The sequence below is a fragment of the Mustela nigripes genome, chromosome 4, assembly GCF_022355385.1.
Source record: "Mustela nigripes isolate SB6536 chromosome 4, MUSNIG.SB6536, whole genome shotgun sequence".
Classification (NCBI taxonomy): Eukaryota; Metazoa; Chordata; class Mammalia; order Carnivora; family Mustelidae; genus Mustela; species Mustela nigripes.
Window position 1 is genome coordinate 46258975 of NC_081560.1, and position 17972 is coordinate 46276946.

A 17972-nucleotide genomic window follows, 5' to 3' on the forward strand; every position below is an offset into this window, starting at 1 on the left:
GGCCTTGTCACTGAGAACAGAGGTCAGCGGGGGTTGGGGTGGGGTCGGAGGGAGGGGTGGGGGTGGGGGCGGAGGAGGAGGGGGAGGTGCAGAGGGGAGAGGGGGAGCAACCCCTGGGGTGTTCCCTTTGGTGGGCGGGCCAGGCGGGGACACCAGTGGAGCTTTGGTGGGGGAGGAAGGGGGCAGGGGTGGGGGTAGGGGTGGAGGAGGTGGGGGTAGGGTGGGAGGCGGTGGGGCAGGCATGCTGGGGCGAGGAGGGACTGTCCTGGAGGTGCCATGAGCCTCCGAGGCATTGCCTAGCCTGGGAGATGCAGGGGGGTTAAGTGGGCCACCAAGAGCTTTCGTGGGCAGCCGGGGAGAAGGTGCTCGGGAGCCAGGGGCCTGCCCTATCTTGCCACCTGGAAGGAAAACAAGTTTTGAGTCAGCTCAGAGACAGAGGAAGGAGAAACCCAAGTTTGTAGGCAGTGAAGACAGACACACACCATCCGGCATGATGTCCGTGAACTGCGTGGTGGGCGTTGTCATCCTGCAGGGTCAACCGGAAGCCGCAGGGGCAGCACCTGCCACAGCCCAGCTCAGGCCACCAGGCTGTGGTGCAGGACCAGCTTTCCTGTTCCATCCCACCTCTGCCCTCACCTGCCAAGGGCCCAGGAGTCTCCCAACCCAGAGCACAGGACTGTTCTGGCCTCCTTCGGCCTTCCTCATTACAACACCACCCTCACACTCATTCACCACTACCCACTAGTCAGTGCAGTTGGGGACCCAGTCCTACATCCTAGTTTGGACCTTCAGGTGTACCAACAAGAGGTTCCTTGCGAGGGAGGCTTTCCTCATGTCCAGCATGGTGTGAGCATTTGTTTTCTGCAGCAAGATCAGAAGATGAATCATTCCTTGAATGTATAAGGTCACTCAGAAGACAGTGGGAACTGACTTGGGGATCCAGATCCAATGACCTTGAACCTCCCAGTTCCATGGCCTCTGGAAGTTGCAAAAGACATGCCCATTTGCAACAGGCTCTCTGTCTCCTGGTCTCCTGCGTCTCCTCAACTCACAGATCCACAAACCCCAACTTGAAAAATAGGGCTCTTGGGAACTCACAATGGCACACTCCTCACAGCGATGTGTGTTTGGTGTGCTTCAGGGAAAGCTGGGCAGAGGTGCACCCTAGGAGGGCCTTGCCACTCTTTGCACAAAGCCCTTGCACCGTACTGCACTCTTTCCCCCACACCCATCTCTCGCCGTGGAGAAGGATGTTCCCTTCTTCGTTTACTAAAGCATGGAAGGTCTGCGATCCCTGCTTAAATGTGTCTTTAGAGCATCACCATCTGCTCAGGAGGCACGCTAAAATACTCCTTCCAAACAGATACCCTGCTCTCCCGTATGGAATTCCGGGGAATCCGTCTTTTCTTATCCTCGCACCCTTGTATTTTATTACCCTGATGAAAACATGTGCAGAACACGTGAAAAGATGGTTGCTTCTCCCACCTACAGCTTCCTGGGTGTTGCAGAATAAAAACCATGAATTTCAAATCAGGTTAGAAACCCCAGCGTCTGGTGGCAGTTCTGAGCTATTCAGTCGATGAGTCTCCAGTTGTGTTTACCCAACCAGGTCAAGATCGTACCCCAAAGGGCTTGATGCCAAAAGCCAGGCGATCAAAGAGAGGTGTGGCAGAGGGGACGCTGGAGCTGAAACTCAGTGGGCCGAAAGGCAGCACGTGGCCTTCCACAGGGATGCCCCCCACCCCGACCCTGCCGTCAATGAGGGGACAGTTACCTGGGCAGCACTACTCATTACAGGTCTCGATACCAAACGGCGGCTCTGGGGGCAGGGTGGTGATGTCCCCATTCCTCTGTTGAGGGTTTTCTTTGGGGCCATTCCAGAAGAGATAATGTCTTCATACCAATGCCTCCACCCTGTCTGACATCACTGATCCCCTTGGGGTCTAAGGCAGGCACTGCTGTAACGGCTGGCAGACCATGATCAGAAGGGAAGGCCCCCACCTGGCCTTGCCAAGGATGGGATCTACCACCCACAATGCTAATGCTAGACATTTCATGGGAGGTCTAGGGTGGGTCAGGCTCAGAGATTCCTGCCTCCAAGTCTGCTTCCACAGCACACAGAGATGGAGAGGGAGGACCAAAGCAGTCCCTAACAAGGTGAGGCCTCCCTATATGCCTACTCTCCCCATGAATTTAAAAGGGCTAATAAGTTCAAGGAGCATAATCAGCCCCTGAGTAACCAATGCAGGCTTTGGAAATGACTGAGGACACCAAGGGCCCAAGATCCCAAAGCTCTTAGAACGAGTCAGTTAAAAGTACAGAAGCTTCTGTTCACTAAGCAGCCAAGCAAATGAGAAGTGGGCAAACTTATTTTTATCATGACATGAACAGCGGAGGCAAGGCAGGCACAAATCCTCACTCGGCTTCTGCTCAGGCCCACTCCAGGATGAAGCACAGAGCAGGCAGCACGCACTGTAGGTGAGACCCACAGACACAGGAACTAACAGTGTCAAGTGCAGGCCAGGAAAGCGGGTAGCACGGGGCCAGTAGAGAGCCAAGGGAAGGAAGGAGGAGGCTTTCCTTTATCACATAAATGCTACCCCCAGAAATCCAACCTGGAAAACAAAAGGAGACCACAAAGAGGATGGGGAAAGGCCAGCTTGAGTGCATCAAGAGCCTGGGGTCATCAAAAGATGAAAGATGTGTATGTTCCTTTAATCTGGGTATGTTTCCAGAAGACCTTAGATGGCATGGAAGTCTCATTATACATTCCATCGAGCCCAGTTCCTCATCCTATCTTATCTTTTTACTTTTTAGTTTTTTTAAAAAGATTTATTTATTTGGGAGAGAGAGAATGAACTGGGGAAGGGACAAAAGGGGAGGGAGAGGGAGAAACACCCCCCACCCCCTGCCATGAGCAGGGAGCCCAATGTCTGGCTGATACCAGGACCCTGGGATCATGACCTGAGCCGAAGTTAGATGCTTAACCAACTGAACCATCCAGGTGCCCCCTATTTTTTTTTTTTTAAGATTTTATTTTTATTTATTTGACAGAGAGAAATCACAAGTAGGCAGAGAGGCAGGCAGAGAGAGAGAGAGGAGGAAGCAGGCTCCCTGCTGAGCAGAGAGCCCGATGTGGGACTCGATCCCAGGACTCTGAGATCATGACCTGAGCGGCTGACCTGACCTAAGGCAGCGGCTTAACCCACTGAGCCACCCAGGCGCCCCAGGGGCCCCCGATCTTATTTTAATGATCACTCCCTCAGAACTCTAAGCCAGGACCACATTATGACTTTTGAAGACATTTTATAGGTGCATTGCTATAAAGACAAATACAATATTTGTCTCTAAAAGTTCATGGCTGGTTTTTTAAAAACCATGGTTTTTGGTTGATTTTAAAAGATATCCAAACATTTTCATGGGCTATCAAAAGTACTGTAAGCACCATACTCTGTTTTCTTGACCTGATGGCCCTAAGCAGCCATGCTACCCACTCCCACATTCCATTCAACAAATATTTACTGAGCATCTACTATGCATCTGGCATTTTAAGGCAGTAAAAAAAAAAAAAAACATAGTTTCTGCCTTCACAGAGCTTACCTTTAGAGGGAGAAGACAGAAATAAACAAATAAACCAGTAAATATACAATATGTCAGATGGTGATCAGTAATATAAGAAAACTAAAGGTAGAGGGTATATGGAGTAAGGCGGTGAGGCTGGTATTTTATATGGGTTGACGAATAAAGCCTCACTGATAGATTGATCAGGTGCCACTTGAGCAGAGACCTGAAGGAAAGGAGAGCATGAGTCATGAAGACACCTGAGGAAGAGTGTTCCTGATCAAGGGAGCAATCAGTGTAAGGGCCCTGTGGCAACAACATGCCTGGCGTGTACGAGAACAGCGAGAGGGCCATGCAGCTGGAAGGGAGGGTGTGTGCTAGCAAGAATGGTAGACAGTAATGTGAGAGAGGTAGCAAAGGTTAAAGTCCTCTTCTTGAATGAGCAGGGGGCTGATGGAAGGGTTCTCTCAGAGAGGACAGCCACGGTCTGTTTTACTCTGACATGCTACCCACCCCATACATCTGTTTATTGGCTCTGTCCTTGAGCTACCATCCTGTAGCAGGCATCATCAGCCACTGCATTATGGATTTCCATTTCCTCTACAGAAATTAATCCTTGTTTAACAGAGTGGTTCAAGCATCAGACACCTGTGTCCTAGTGTTGACAGGTAGGAATAGAGATGAGCTGGCTTCTTTGGCTGGTCTCTGTTAAAACTGACTGGGGACTATTTCTCCTATGTGTACTTTTATGAAGAGAAACTAGTGGACAGTTTCTACATAATAATATATATAATATAATACAACTTATATGTATAATAATTATAACATATAATATATCATATATAATAATTATAATACATAATAGAATTATGTATTTATTAATATACATTAATTATATAAAATAATATATCGTGTATAATTATAATATATAATAATATAATATATAATACATTATATTATATGATGTTTATTTGATACCACTCAGGAATTTTGAAAAAGAAGGCACTGGGAAATGCCAACCCTCTTTGCTAAACCTTTAGCAAAAAAGAAGAAAGGCAATGGCCTCTGAGAAGGTTCAAATTGGATCTGAAAGCATCCTAGAGCCCTTATCTTTGCTGGACTTTGTCAGTAGGTAACAAAAGCAAATGCATCCCATTGTGACAAACAACCACAGAGCCCACTGAAAAGGTTGGCAAACCCCAGGCCAGAAGATTCTATACCAGCAACGTTTGGGGCTTGATATTCCCTGATTAATGCAATTCTCGGAGCTTATTCCTGCTTGTTGGCTAAAGAGAACAATAATAGGAAAAACACTTCTATCATACAAAATTAATAAGTAATTGCCCAATTTTAATGCAATGCTTTCAAAATACTTGATACCCATAACACACAAATGACTGCAGTAGACTGCCTGAGGAAACGGCCTTGATTTTCCACTCACTCCTGATTCTATGATCTTTAAAATGTGATTATGCAGACCTTCCATCCAGAAGTGAAGTGTCTTTCCCCACCCTTGTTTCTGGGCTGGTCCTGTGGCTTGGACGAGAGGGTGTTCTAGGAAGCAATATTGTGGCAACTTCAAGACTAAGCCTTAAGAGACTTTGTATACCCTACCACCAACAAGAAAAACAATCCCAAATATTCTGCCAGACACTGAGAGACCATATGGATGTGTTAGGCCAGTCATCTCTGCTGAGGCATGAAAGATTTAAGAAATATAAATTAGCAAAAGCCACCTTACCCACTTACCAGAGGGAGCCCAGGTGAGCCCATCCTAAACTGCCAACCAGAGAACTATAAGCCAGATACATGGTTGTATAAGGTCCCTAAGTTTTAGGCTATTTGGTTATACAGCAACACCTAACTGAGAACAATGCCTGATACGTTATGGTGATATCACTAAGATTTTTCTGAAGGGCTTTATACCTTTGGTCTATACTTTGCAATGGGGGCCCCAATCACACCATTACTAAGCACTACACACAGTGGCAAGTCATTCTTCAATTATTACAATGGGATGATTTAAACAGGATGATGATTTACAAGATCCCTTGAGAACAATGCTTTGGGTAATTCCAGGTTAGGCTCCCAAACCATGATCTCCAGCTATGCAACTTTCTCTTAAAAACATGCCACAATCCTCATGGCTCAGGACGGTTGCCCGGCCGATTTTACGTGTCAAGGACAGAAAGATCACCAGGTAGTCGGTCTGAATTCTCCCTTACCTGCCACATCCCTCTGGCCGGCTGGTCTCAGCACAGGAAAGCCGCCAGCAAACAGATCTCCCAGGCTTGGGGGTGTGCTTCCACCTCGAGAGTTTGCAGACCCTCCTCCTTCTTTGTTAGTTCCTTTAGAGCCTTTCAGAGAAGAGGCAAGTAGATGAGGACTTCTGAGCAGAGCAGAGCAGCCTGGTCTCAGTCCGGGCCGTGATCCAACAGCACCCAGAGAGCCTTCCTGGCCTCCCACCTCCAGCCCTTCCCTCCTAGTGGGCATCTTTCCCAAACCCCTCTGCCTGGTTACCCCGCAGACTCCTGGCGTTCACACCTGTCTACTACTCTCTCTGGTAGCCGAGCGCCCTGGAAAATGACCCAAACGAAGGGACCTAAATGCTGCCATTCCACTGATGCCTGAGGGGGAACTGGCAGCACCTTCCAAATGTGAGCACCCAAACGTTGTAGGTGTAGCACCAGCTCTATTTTCAACTCGACTGCTGTGGGACGACCAGACAGAGAAAACCCATGGATTTAGTTCAGTCAGTAATTGTAACTTCTCGTCCACAGAGTGTGGCCCAGGACTACAAGCAGGAAGGGAAGGTCTGCAATGATTGATGCTTTGGCATTTTCCTTCTCGATCTCACCAGTTCTTACTCCCTGAGCCCTGCACCCTTCCCTGCATCTTTCTTCTTGTGAAACCCTCGGGGAGAGGTGTCCGTAATGCCAGCCTTCCAGATGTCTGTGATGACCAACTCCATGCAACGAGAAAGTATTCGGCTTAGACAAGAATGCCTAGCAAGAAATGTTCACAGCCTGGGGCTAACTTGCACAGAGGTATCAGGGCACCGTGCCCACTGGAGGATGAATGTGTTCAGATTATTCTGAGTATTTATATATATTACCTATCGACGGGAATTATTAGGGAATGGGTGTTCCAATCAGATGGGTTTATCTGGTAATAGGGCTTCACCAATCAGTGGGTCTCCTGGAAACTGATTTTATTGCAATTGTTGAACATACTTCTTAAAGTAACTTATCTATCCTTGTATATGAAAACATATAATTACAGACACTAGATACAATTACATTTTTAGGACTATCTTTGAGAATTACCATCATGTGCATCATTGAAAACTATATGAAGACATAACAAGAGATGACATTGATAAATAATTCTGCATAAGTTATTTCAACCTTCAGCAATTGTGACCAAAAAAAAAAAAAGAAAAAAGAAAGAAAAAGCAATTATCACTACCTCCCGCATTTTGTAGCTGAGTGGACTGAATCTCAGAGAAATTCCCAGATACACCTGGTACCAAACTCAGGACTCAGTCTGTGGACATCCTTTTTCCTTGCGAACATAATTTGGCACACTTTAATGTTGAGACTTTAATTTTTCTCTCTTTGAGGACTAGGTGGACGCAGGGTCAGTGACCTTTAGAGGGTATCTCACCATGGATGAACACAGACTGGAATATTCGGACGATGGAATAGTCATCGACAGTAAGAAGGTGCACGCTACAGCTTGGATGAACTTGGAAAACATTATGCTAAGTGAAGGAGCCAGTCCCCCAAGGCCACCTATCGTATGATTCTATTCACATCAATATCCCAAAGACACAAACCCACGGAGACACACAGTAGACTGAGCAGCTGCCGGGGACTGGCGGAATGGTGAGTGACATGTCATGGGCGTGGCGTCTCCTTCCGGGTGATGAAAATGTTCTGAAACTAGACTGAGGTGATAGCTGTACAAATGCCACCAAAATGGACCCTTAAAATGGCTAAGGTGGTGAATTTCATATTATGTGTATTTTTTTTATTAAAAATTTTTTTAAAGATTTTATTCATTTGACACACAGAGAGAGATCACAAGCAGGCAGAGAAGCAGGCAGAGAGAAGCAGGATCCCCACCAAGGAGAAAGCCTGACGCGGGGCTCGATCCCAGGACCCTGAGATCACGACCTGAGTCAAAGGCAGAGGCTGAACCCACACCGAGCCACCCAGGCGCCCCATCATATTATGTGTATTTTGTCACCATTAAAAGAAACAGTTATCCCACCATGGTTTTACTTGTTTGTTTAGCATCTGAATAGTGGTAGAAGATAGACTCTAAACCATCTGCAGACCTGGAAAGGGAGCTCTGACTCTCACCCACGTGGCCTGTACATTGTGCAAGTCTGCGATGGCCCAAAGTACGTCCTGGGTAGCAAGTGTGGCCCCTGGCCTGAGCAAGCCAGAGGTGCCTGGCTGAGGCCCACGTGGCCTGCCCTTGATGCACGTCAGGCCCGGCCCAGCTGCTCACTTACTCTCAATCTGTGGGGCACTGCGGTCATTGATCTGCGTGACTTTCCGTAGGCGAGTTCCTTGCTGGATATCAGCCAACAGGGCACTCCGACCTTTGGGGTCTGCCTTTCTCAAGTTGGAAGTGTCTGTACCTACCTGTAAGGGAATAAGAGGGATTTGATTATAACCGCATATAATACCATAATCTGCTTTTTGCTAGTCCAACTTCCTCGTGTCCACTCCCTTTTCCCTACAAAAGTCTTTCAATGTGTAGAGCTCCTTGGGGCTCTTTTCTATCTGCTGGATGGGATGCTGGCTGATATCATGAATCACTGGATAAAATCAGATCTTTAAAATTTGCTCAGTCGAATATTGTTTTTGAACACTTCTGCCGTAGCTTGGGATGACACGGCAGGGGTGTCCATGGGCTCGCGGAAACAGGGAGCACCAGAAAGAACAAACATAGGTTGGTGGCAAATAAGGGCAGGGGTCGGACTGTATGGAGAGACACAGCCTGGAGGAAACACAGAAGGTCTGCACCATGTGCACGCAGTCCTGGTTCAACAGTTCTCGGAGCCAGAATACTTTTTAGCACCTGCTGTATGGGAGGTACCATGTGTCTTTGGCTTTCACCTGAAATACCAAGATTTCAGAAGCTTTTTCTAACCCTCCAGTCTAAGTAAGCCCCCCCCTCCCACCCCGTGTTCTCTCTTAGGGTACCATCTTCTTTTTCCCTCTGCCATTTCTATCATCTTGTATAAACGTCTATGTATCTTTCCTTGTGGAAAATGGCCATTCTTGGTTACGAATTTAAGGTTTGCCACTCCCCCCACCCCACCACCGACCAGGACTCTGTATCAGGAGAAAGATCTTGTTTGTTTTGTTCACAAAGGCATTTCTAGGGAGTGTAACAGGATCAGTCTGCAGATAACGCCTATCTGCAATGACGGCCAGACGAAGATGGGTGAGTGAACCAGACCCCGGATATCCAGATACGCTGGCCTTGCCTATAGGGGCACATGTGTGTGTCAGGACGGTAGGACCCACATGCATGGAATGGAGCCACTACAGAATGCAGCACATGACGTAAGTCCTACAGAGAGGAAGGCCACGGAGACTTCAGAAACAGCCATACCCGTCAGGCCACAAGGAAGATACGAAGCTTTAAGACGGTCCTTGAAGTATAGATAGGCTTTACAAATCCTTGCTGTAGCCATTTCCTGTTCAGCAAAGAACAATTCAGCTGTGTTGACGACATAGTCAAAGACCACAGGGTCACAGACTAGAAGCAAGGGCAGCTGCGGTTTTAGCTCCAATGTCCTGAACGTGCATTTTCAGACTGACTTTACCATTCTGGTGAGGCATCTTCCGAGAGCGTTGAAGGGCACACGCTTCAAAGCTGGGTTCTTGTTGCCGGGAAACAAGGTTTTTCAGCCCATGAGGGGAGGGGCTCGTGGGTCACACAGAGCAATAAGCAAAGCAACACAATCCAAGTGATACACGTTTTTTAGAATGCATTGTTAATGCACATGTACAACAGGGAATTTCTCATACAACATGCTTTTAAAGGGTCTCTATAGAAACCATTAATATTAAGAAATCATTTTAAACTGCAAAGTTTTAAGATCTTGAAAGTCTCTCATTTTATTTATAAGTAGTTAATGACAAGAAAAAAGAGCCAACAGAAATATCATGACCCTAGTCGAGAGGGTATGAACATTTTTGCAAAAATCTAGCATTACAATCTCAGACATGTGTTAGGGTCAGGGATTGGGGGGGGCAGAGTGCTTTGTCTCTTTCTTCCTAGTTACAAGGTAAATCACCCACTGAATTATGATGATGGTCTTGGCCCAACTCAGGGGACAGACTTGGGGAAGGCAAAGGTTAGAATGGCGTGTCCTTCTGCTTAAAGAAGCCGCTGGACCCATGAACACACCTTATAGCCGATAATCCTGGGGTGGGAGTGAGCCATCCCATCTCACTTAAACTTGACTATTTATTACCCAAATGTATCCCCTGTTCCCCAACCTTGCCCTCCCAAGCTTTTCAGGTGAGGGCTATGAAGAAGGCTCTCTATGTCCTCGGAATAATTATTCTAAGTTGAGTATCTACTTAGCCCAGTCCTCAATAGGTTCTTGATGACTCTACATTACAGATTTGTTGATAAGCATCTTCCAAATCAGCAGGAAGATACGGCGTGTCATACCATGCGTACACGTTGGAGTTCAATTGGCTGGACTAAATGGAATATTCTTCCTCCGACTTCTTGGGAGTCCTTTCCTGCTGCACTGTCTGCCCTGATGACTTTCCACTAGAGGGCTCTCCCTCCCCTGATATTGAGATGGTCAAACCTCTGCTGTGAGGTCAAGAACCAGGAACCTCGGGGGCTAGGGTGACCCTAGAGATTTAGGCTTAACGGATTTTGTGCAAAAGGACATCTAAGGACATACTCGTTTGCACACTGAAAACGATTACACAGTGAGCGTCATTTCTACTCCACCTGCAATATTTTTTTTTTTAACAATCCACACATAATTTGCTTTCTTAAAAAACCCCAAGAAGTCTTGTTACTGTGGTTACAGGATACAGAAACAGAAAAGAGATTTCCAGATATTCACTTGTTCTTTTATTCTATGCAAATACTGGTTACTAGCAACTTCACTGAAAGTATAGTCGACAGAGAGAAGGCCACTCCTGGACACTTTTCCTGTGGTACTACATCCACCAAACTTGCCTCCCTCACCGCACATGCACGCGCACGTGTGCAAACACACACACACTCAGGAAACTGAAACATTGCTTCAGGTTTGTTTTTGTTCTTTCTCAACATTGCTGTTGAGTGCGACAATCTGTTAAGTTCCGCATAAACCTTTTGTGGACTCAGTTTCCCCACAGGGAGCTCCAGACGGAACGGTGTGGATCCTGAAAAGATGAAAATAGCAGAATAACAATGCAAATGAGCCCACCCTGAGCCATCCAAAGGCTGAAGAACTGAAGTGAACCAGTAAAGACAAAAACTGTTAGAACTGACAGTTCTCACAGAGCCAAGGGTGGTGAAGTGTCTGTTCTCCATCTTGATAAACCAGAAACGCTTCTGCATGTCCCTTCGTCATCCCAGAAGATGAGTTGATCTGGTTTCAGTGTGGTTGGGGGCTGTGTGTGTGTGTGTGTGGGGGGGGTGGCAGTCCAGCCCAGAAAAATGCGCGTCCTGCTGTTTGTCACACTGTCACCATATGCTGGCCATTCCTGCATCTGTTTGAGTCATACTGATTTCTGTGAGAAACACTAATAAAAAAAAAAAATCCAGCCAGTTAATCCAAATCCAGCAGGTTGTTTGTCTCAAGGATGATCTAAACCCCATCATCTTCATACAATTTCAGCTTTGCAGCTTCCGAAAAGGTACATTCTCCACTACAGCTGTTAAACCTAAATTTAGTTCTCAGGTTTCCAGGCACACAGCCTGCTCACTCCCTTGGCCCTCAGCCCACTCTTCCACCCTTGGGGGCCGACAGCTCTCAGCGGCCAGGGTACTTGGATTTCGGGACCAAACCTGAACCCCCAGGCCAGCCTGACTAGCACTGCCTCCCCCTGCCACTACCATCTTGCCGGAAGAGAACACAGAGAGCCTGGAAGGGATCCGGAAGACAGACGTGAAATATCTCCAGAGAAATCTGACGCTGTGTTCCCTACACCCCAAATGTGCTGCTGAAGGGAAGGCTGTTCCAGAATGAAGGGTACCGGGAACTAACAGTGTTAGGTCTCATTTTTAGAAATCCAAATATGCAATTAAAATCCACAGCAAAAAGAACGGACCCTGTAACCTTCTTTTCTATAGCCTGGTTTCCTGAACAACTGCAGGCAGACCGTGACGTTCCCTAAAGTACCAGCCGCCTCCCACAGTGCCACTTCCCATTCCGGGAGGGTGACAACGGCACCACAGGTCCGAAACGGAGCCACCTGCTCCTCGAAGACGGCAAACCAAGACTTAATTATAGTTTCCTCCCTCCCAGGAATGTGACCTTTACCCAGTCAATCCGAGTTGACCCCAGTTCTATGACTGATCCCTGCCCTTCACCTTATCTAAAATAGTCTTTTCTTTTATGACTTTCCTCTCCCACCCCCCCTTTCTCCCTTTATTTATTTATTTTTTTAAGATTTTATTTATCTATTTGAGAGAGAGCACGAACAGGAGGAGGGGGCAGAGGTGCCCAAAAAAACCAGCCAGGTGCCTCAACTGGAAGGTGTTTAAAGGCAGTAAGGGCTTGAGGGGGGGGCGGGGGCGGGGGCAGGGGCGCCTGGATGGCTCAGTCCGTTGAGTGTCTGCCTTTGGCTCAGGTCATGATCTCAGGATCCTGGGATCGAGTCTTGTGTCTTCTGGCTCCCTGCTCAACAGGGAGCCTGCTTCTCCCTCAGTCCCTTCCCCTGCTTTCTCTCTCGCTCTCTCTGTCAAGTAAATAAATAAAAATCTTAAAACAGGGGCGCCTGGTAGCTCAGTGGGTTAAGCCGCTGCCTTCAGCTCAGGTCATGATCTTGGGGTCCTGGGATCGAGTCCCATGTCGGGCTCTCTGCTCAGCAGGGACTCTGCTTCTCTCTCTCTCTCTCTCTCTCTGCCTGCCTCTCTGTCTACTTGTGATCTCTCTGTCCAATAAATAAATAAATAAATCTTTAAAAAAAAAATCTTAAAACAAAAAAATCCCTTCCATATGGTATGACTCCTCAGACCTCCCTTCCATTTGCTAGATGGGACGGTCTTGAATCCTGAATTGTTGAGTACAGTCAATTAGATCTTTAAGTTTACCCAGCTGGATTCTGTGTTTTAACAAAAGGCAAAGAAGCATCAGGGCCTTTCCGTTGGAACTCTGGGTGTGTCTGTTCCCATCCTCTGCATCCTCAGAGAAATGACTCCTCTGGAATAACTGGCTACTGGGCGCCTCCAGCCCAGGGGCCTGCATGCCTTCTCCGACCCTCCCTCATCCCCACTCCCTACAGCTGCTCAATCACAAACTCCTATCGATTCTTCTTGAGCGATTTCTTCAGAATCTGGCTCCTCTTCTCCATCCCTGCAATGCTGACTTCATGCAGGCGGTGGGGTTCGACGCCGGCTGCCTCCAGATATGCCACCTTGGCATGTTGGTAATTTTGAATTAAAACTACATAAGAAAGAGCCAATGCAAGGACACTGACTATCCTTTGTTCCCCTGTGAGTGGGAAAGAAGTTTCCCACGTGAAAAGTAACCCCCTTGTACTAGGAGGAAAGGAGACATTCTTAGCCCCAGAGATAGGAATTCCAAGGCCAAGAGGGTTGTATAAACAAACCTTGTTACTCCTTTGCTAATTTACTACCCCAAGTCCAAACTTCTTTGTATTCTCCATACTTTAATTTATTTTATTTTATTTTACTTTATTTAATTTTATTTTATTATTTTATTTTATTTTTGAGAGAGAGAGAGAGAGCACGCACGGTATGGGGCAAAGGGGGGAAAGGGAGAGGAAGAAAGAGAATTTTAAGGGTCTCACAACCCTGAGATTATGACCTGGGCTGAAATCGAGTGCCAGCCACTTAACCAACTGAGCCACCCAGGCATCAGCGTCTTGTCAACTTTTTACAAATACACTGTTTCTTTGTCTAAAAGGTCTAAAAGCTGCCTGCTTTGGTCACTTCTTTGACTCTCCTATGTCTACGAGTTCCTATGCATACAAAACACATTTTTCTCATGTTACTCTGTCTTATGTCAATTTAATTATCAAAGAACCTAGAGAGGGAAAAAGGGAAAATGACCCTCCCCTCCCCCCACCGGCCAGCATCACCTTGGGATCCCGTCACCTGGCCTTCATGCCTCCTGTCTTCCTGCTTTCCTCCACTCGGCTCTCAGGATGACCTGAGTAAGGGCCACGTTACTTGTCATGTCCCTCCCCACCGTAAAACTTTCCACTGGCTCCCAGCGCCTCAGGAGCAAGTTCAAATCCCTACACATTGTGCAAGGCTCTCCATTTCTCAGGCACTCCACACTTGAGCTCACTTCTGGACCTTAGCTGGAGCTAATCTCTTCTGCTCCTTTTACACTTATCTTTGGGATCCGACCTCCGATCCCTGACGTCCGGGTGAAGAGCCCCTTTTTGTTCCTCGAGCAACACGTTCGCCCTCAGCAGAGCACCTGCCACCCAGACGCGTCACTCTGCTCAAAACTTGCAATGTTTTTCCCTCTCACTTGGGATAAAAAATTCAAAGCCATGGGGTGCCTGGGTGGCTCAGTGGGTTAAAAAATTCAAAGCCCTCACTCATGCGATCTGCTAGGCTTAACTGCACTTCTGTATGCTATCCTGAGTTTACCTACCAATGCCAGCATTTTTCTGTCCACACCAGTGTTTTCAAGCAGTTCCACTGTCTAGCAATCCCTCCCTAACTGCAAGCTGTGCTTGTGGTACTTGTTTTGAGCAATTCTGAGAATTTTGATTTTAATATGAATTCCAAGGCCCTTCAGTAGGGAATAATCAGATGGAAACGGAAGCATATAGGCTGGGAATGGAAAGACAGCAATAAAGAAATGCGGAGAAAGAGGAATCTGAAGGATGTACAAACAGTGCCCATGGGTGGGTTGTAGAGGCAGGGATTAGATTTAACTCTGCTGGAGCCTTGAATTTTAGAAGGCAGTCAATTTATGGATTGTGGATTGGATATTGGACAAAAACACACCTTTAAATTCATGTCATAGTTATTTTATCTGCATCATAGCTAAATGAATTTGTAAGTAGTTCACAGGAATTGCTGGAGAGAGGAGCCCTGAAAAGAGGGCCAAGAGAAATCAGTAGAACAATCTTAATTATTGGTTATTAGTATTGGTTATTAATATGTCTCAGTCATATATAAGATCTGAGTGTTGATTCTGTGCCACTGGATTAGGAGCTGGGGATACAGTATGGGCAAGACTGTGAGGATCCTGTTCTCAGGAAGCATATCTATGTGTGTGTGTTTATGTGTGTGCATGTGTATATAGGTACACATGTGTGTGTAGACACATCTTGCACATCTGTACATATACATACACAGAGATCCTCTGCTATCGGAAAGTTCAAGTTACTTCACCTTTGCAAAATACCTACATGAGCGCCAATTTTTACTAAATACAAGAAACCAGAAAAGGCTTTTTGCTTTTTCAAGAAAAGCGAAAATTATTTTGGCAGAGAGCCTCACGGAGGCAGCCAGGACCAGGAGAGCCCAGCTCCTCACCCAGAAGGACGCTTAGCATCTTAGCATCAAGCTGCCTAGCTTAGAATTGTGTCTGTGGGCACCTGTGCTTTGTCCCGATTTATTCTGTGCACGTGTTAGGAAGATGTGTCCTAAGGTACCAGAAGAGCCTGGGAGAGGTTATAGTTTGGGTCTGGAAATGTTCCGAAGTGGTTCTGTATAAATTGATGGTAATTGCTTCCTCAATGTACTTTTTTTTTTTTTTAATGTTTTATTTATTTATTTGACAGAGAGAAATCACAAGTAGATGGAGAGGCAGGTAGAGAGAGAGAGAGAGAGAAGGAAGCAGGCTCCCTGCTGAGCAGAAAGCCCGATGCGGGACTCGATCCCAGGACCCTGAGATCATGACCTGAGCCGAAGGCAGCAGCTTAACCCACTGAGCCACCCAGGCGCCCCTCAATGTACGTTTTGACTTACAAAAGTCTTCATGGGAACTCTACCGCCAGAGAGCGGGGTAAACCGCATTCCGTGTAATTTATTTTCTGGACCTGAGCCTCGGAACTGGTCTCCACAACTAGGACCCCAATCTATCTTCAAGTCTGCCTCAGACAACTGTATTGAAGGCACCTGCTGTCTGACTCCCCTCAGAATGATTCGGGGATTCTCCATCCTGGACCGAACCAAGGAATCTAGCCACACTTTCCCAAGGAAGCTTTCAACCTTATTTTGTATTTCTTGATGAGTTAAAACCGCTCTGGATTCCTCCCGCGTTTCTTTTCTCCTTCCAAGCCTGTGCTCATGCTTCTGCCTCTTCTGGGAAGGCTTCCCTGGCCCCAGCCCTGCCTACCTGCTCAAACTTTTACTTCTCTTTTAAGCTCTACATAAAAAACGGTTTTCTTCATGAAATCTTTTTTTTTTTTCTTTTGAACTTCTTCAAATTAATTTTCTCCTTATATGAGCCACACACCTCCTCGAAAGCACACTGTAATTCTCTACAGCACTGCCAGGTCTTTCAAATATTCAAGTTTTTGTTTTTTTTTTTAAAGATTTTATTTATTTATTTATTTGAGAGAGTATGAGCAAGGAGAAGGTCAGAGGGAGAAGCAGACTCCCCGTGGAGCTGGGAGCCCGATGTGGGACTCGATCCCGGGACTCTGGGATCATGACCTGAGCCAAAGACAGTCGTCCAACCAACTGAGCCACCCAGGTGTCCCTCAAATATTCAAGTTTTTATAGGCTTTTCTCTCCCCTCATTTCTTTCTTTCTTTATCTTGATTCTGGGATTCCAGTCATATGACGTTCTGGAAGAGGCAAAACTAGAGACCAGGTAAACCTATCAGGCTTTCTTTGGAGCAGGGAGGTTCAATCGGTCAAACACTTTCCAGGATACTTTGATGACAGGCAAAGGCCATTAAGCATTTGTCAAAAGCCATTAAACTTTATAGAATAAACAGTAAACCATACGCATGCAAATAAAAATAATCATTTAGGAAGTTGCTAGATCCCAGGGAAGAATGCAGAACATGACAGAATTATCAAACCTGTGTTACAAATAAATGAAAATCTTACTGCACCCTGTGTCAAAAAAAGACACTGCTACATGTAAATTTATATATAAATGAGTCAAAACCTTTAAGAATCAAAGCAAAGGAATTGCATAATAAATCCTGGACTCTATATGAACCTGTCATTTCCCACAGAGGTACTGGCTAACAATTCTGAAACTGCTCTCCAGGTCTTCTGCCCTCCTGGAATTGGACAATTCACAGATAACAAAGGGACAAAGAGGAGCTACAAGGCATCTCATTGTTGGAGTAGGAGATTAAGGATTAGCAAGAAGAAAAAGTCCAAAGGTCCAGATGAACATGCAGCCATCAGGAGGCGCAGGACCTAGTTCCCTCTGGATGGAGGGTTGCCAGAGTTTGCACTGAGGGTTGGGTAAAAACTCAAGTCTCAGAATTCCCTGTAATAGTGCTGATGGGAGTGCTCGCCTGGTGATTGTCTCTTTCCTCCAAGCCAGGTCAACAATCCTGGAGTTAAAAAATAAAAACATCCAGCTCCAGAGTTCCTGCCACATCCTGCTAAGCCCTTCAGGTCCCAGGTACAGTTCTGGCAACTCCAGAAATCTGGGGTCCATGTCGCGGCTACACTGACAGACATCTGTTCCAGCGACTGTAGAACGCTGCTATAAAACTCGTTCAACCTCCTCACCTGGACCTCTCATGTTTGGTCACAGAAGTACAAGGCTTGAGTTCCAGGTGCTTCCCCCACCTCCTTTACCCTGAGGAAAGCATCCTATCGCCACACTCTTTAAAGAGTCTTTTGAGCTATACCCAGATTTAATTACAAAAGCACTAAAACACCAACCATCATTTCTCTGGAAAGTGAGAACATTTGTCTCTGCCATTTCCCCTTAATTTTGAGTGGAAATTCTGAACATGCAAAAGCTAAGCCATTCTGCTTTTAATAACCACATACCTAGCTTAAAAAAAACAAAACTGTATGAGCAATCTATCAGTGTTTTATTAAAATGAACTCGTGTAAACCCTAGACCCGGTATCTCTGACATCTGTCTGCTCCGACAAAACATGCAGGCGTGGGAAGAGAAGCTGCTGCCTTCAAGGTTATGCCACAGCCCCGACTCCTCAAGCTGTCTTCACACTTTTTTACCTCTCGTCACCCTGTCCCTAGAGATGGGAGTTCAATTCAGCACCCTTCTCTTTTTC

General features: G+C 46.4%; 1 protein-coding gene across 1 annotated transcript in view; it reads right to left on the reverse strand.

Annotated features, from left to right (window-relative positions):
- WIPF3 (WAS/WASL interacting protein family member 3) overlaps nucleotides 1-17972 on the reverse strand; it is a 77041-nt gene that overhangs the window by 14142 nt on the left and 44927 nt on the right. Inside the window, exons 3-5 of the mRNA XM_059397517.1 lie at nucleotides 8084-8216; nucleotides 5787-5918; nucleotides 12-398 (exon numbers count right to left, since the gene is read on the reverse strand). Of these exons, the coding sequence (XP_059253500.1) occupies nucleotides 12-398; nucleotides 5787-5918; nucleotides 8084-8216 (652 nt within the window). The remainder of the gene's footprint in view (nucleotides 1-11; nucleotides 399-5786; nucleotides 5919-8083; nucleotides 8217-17972) is intronic.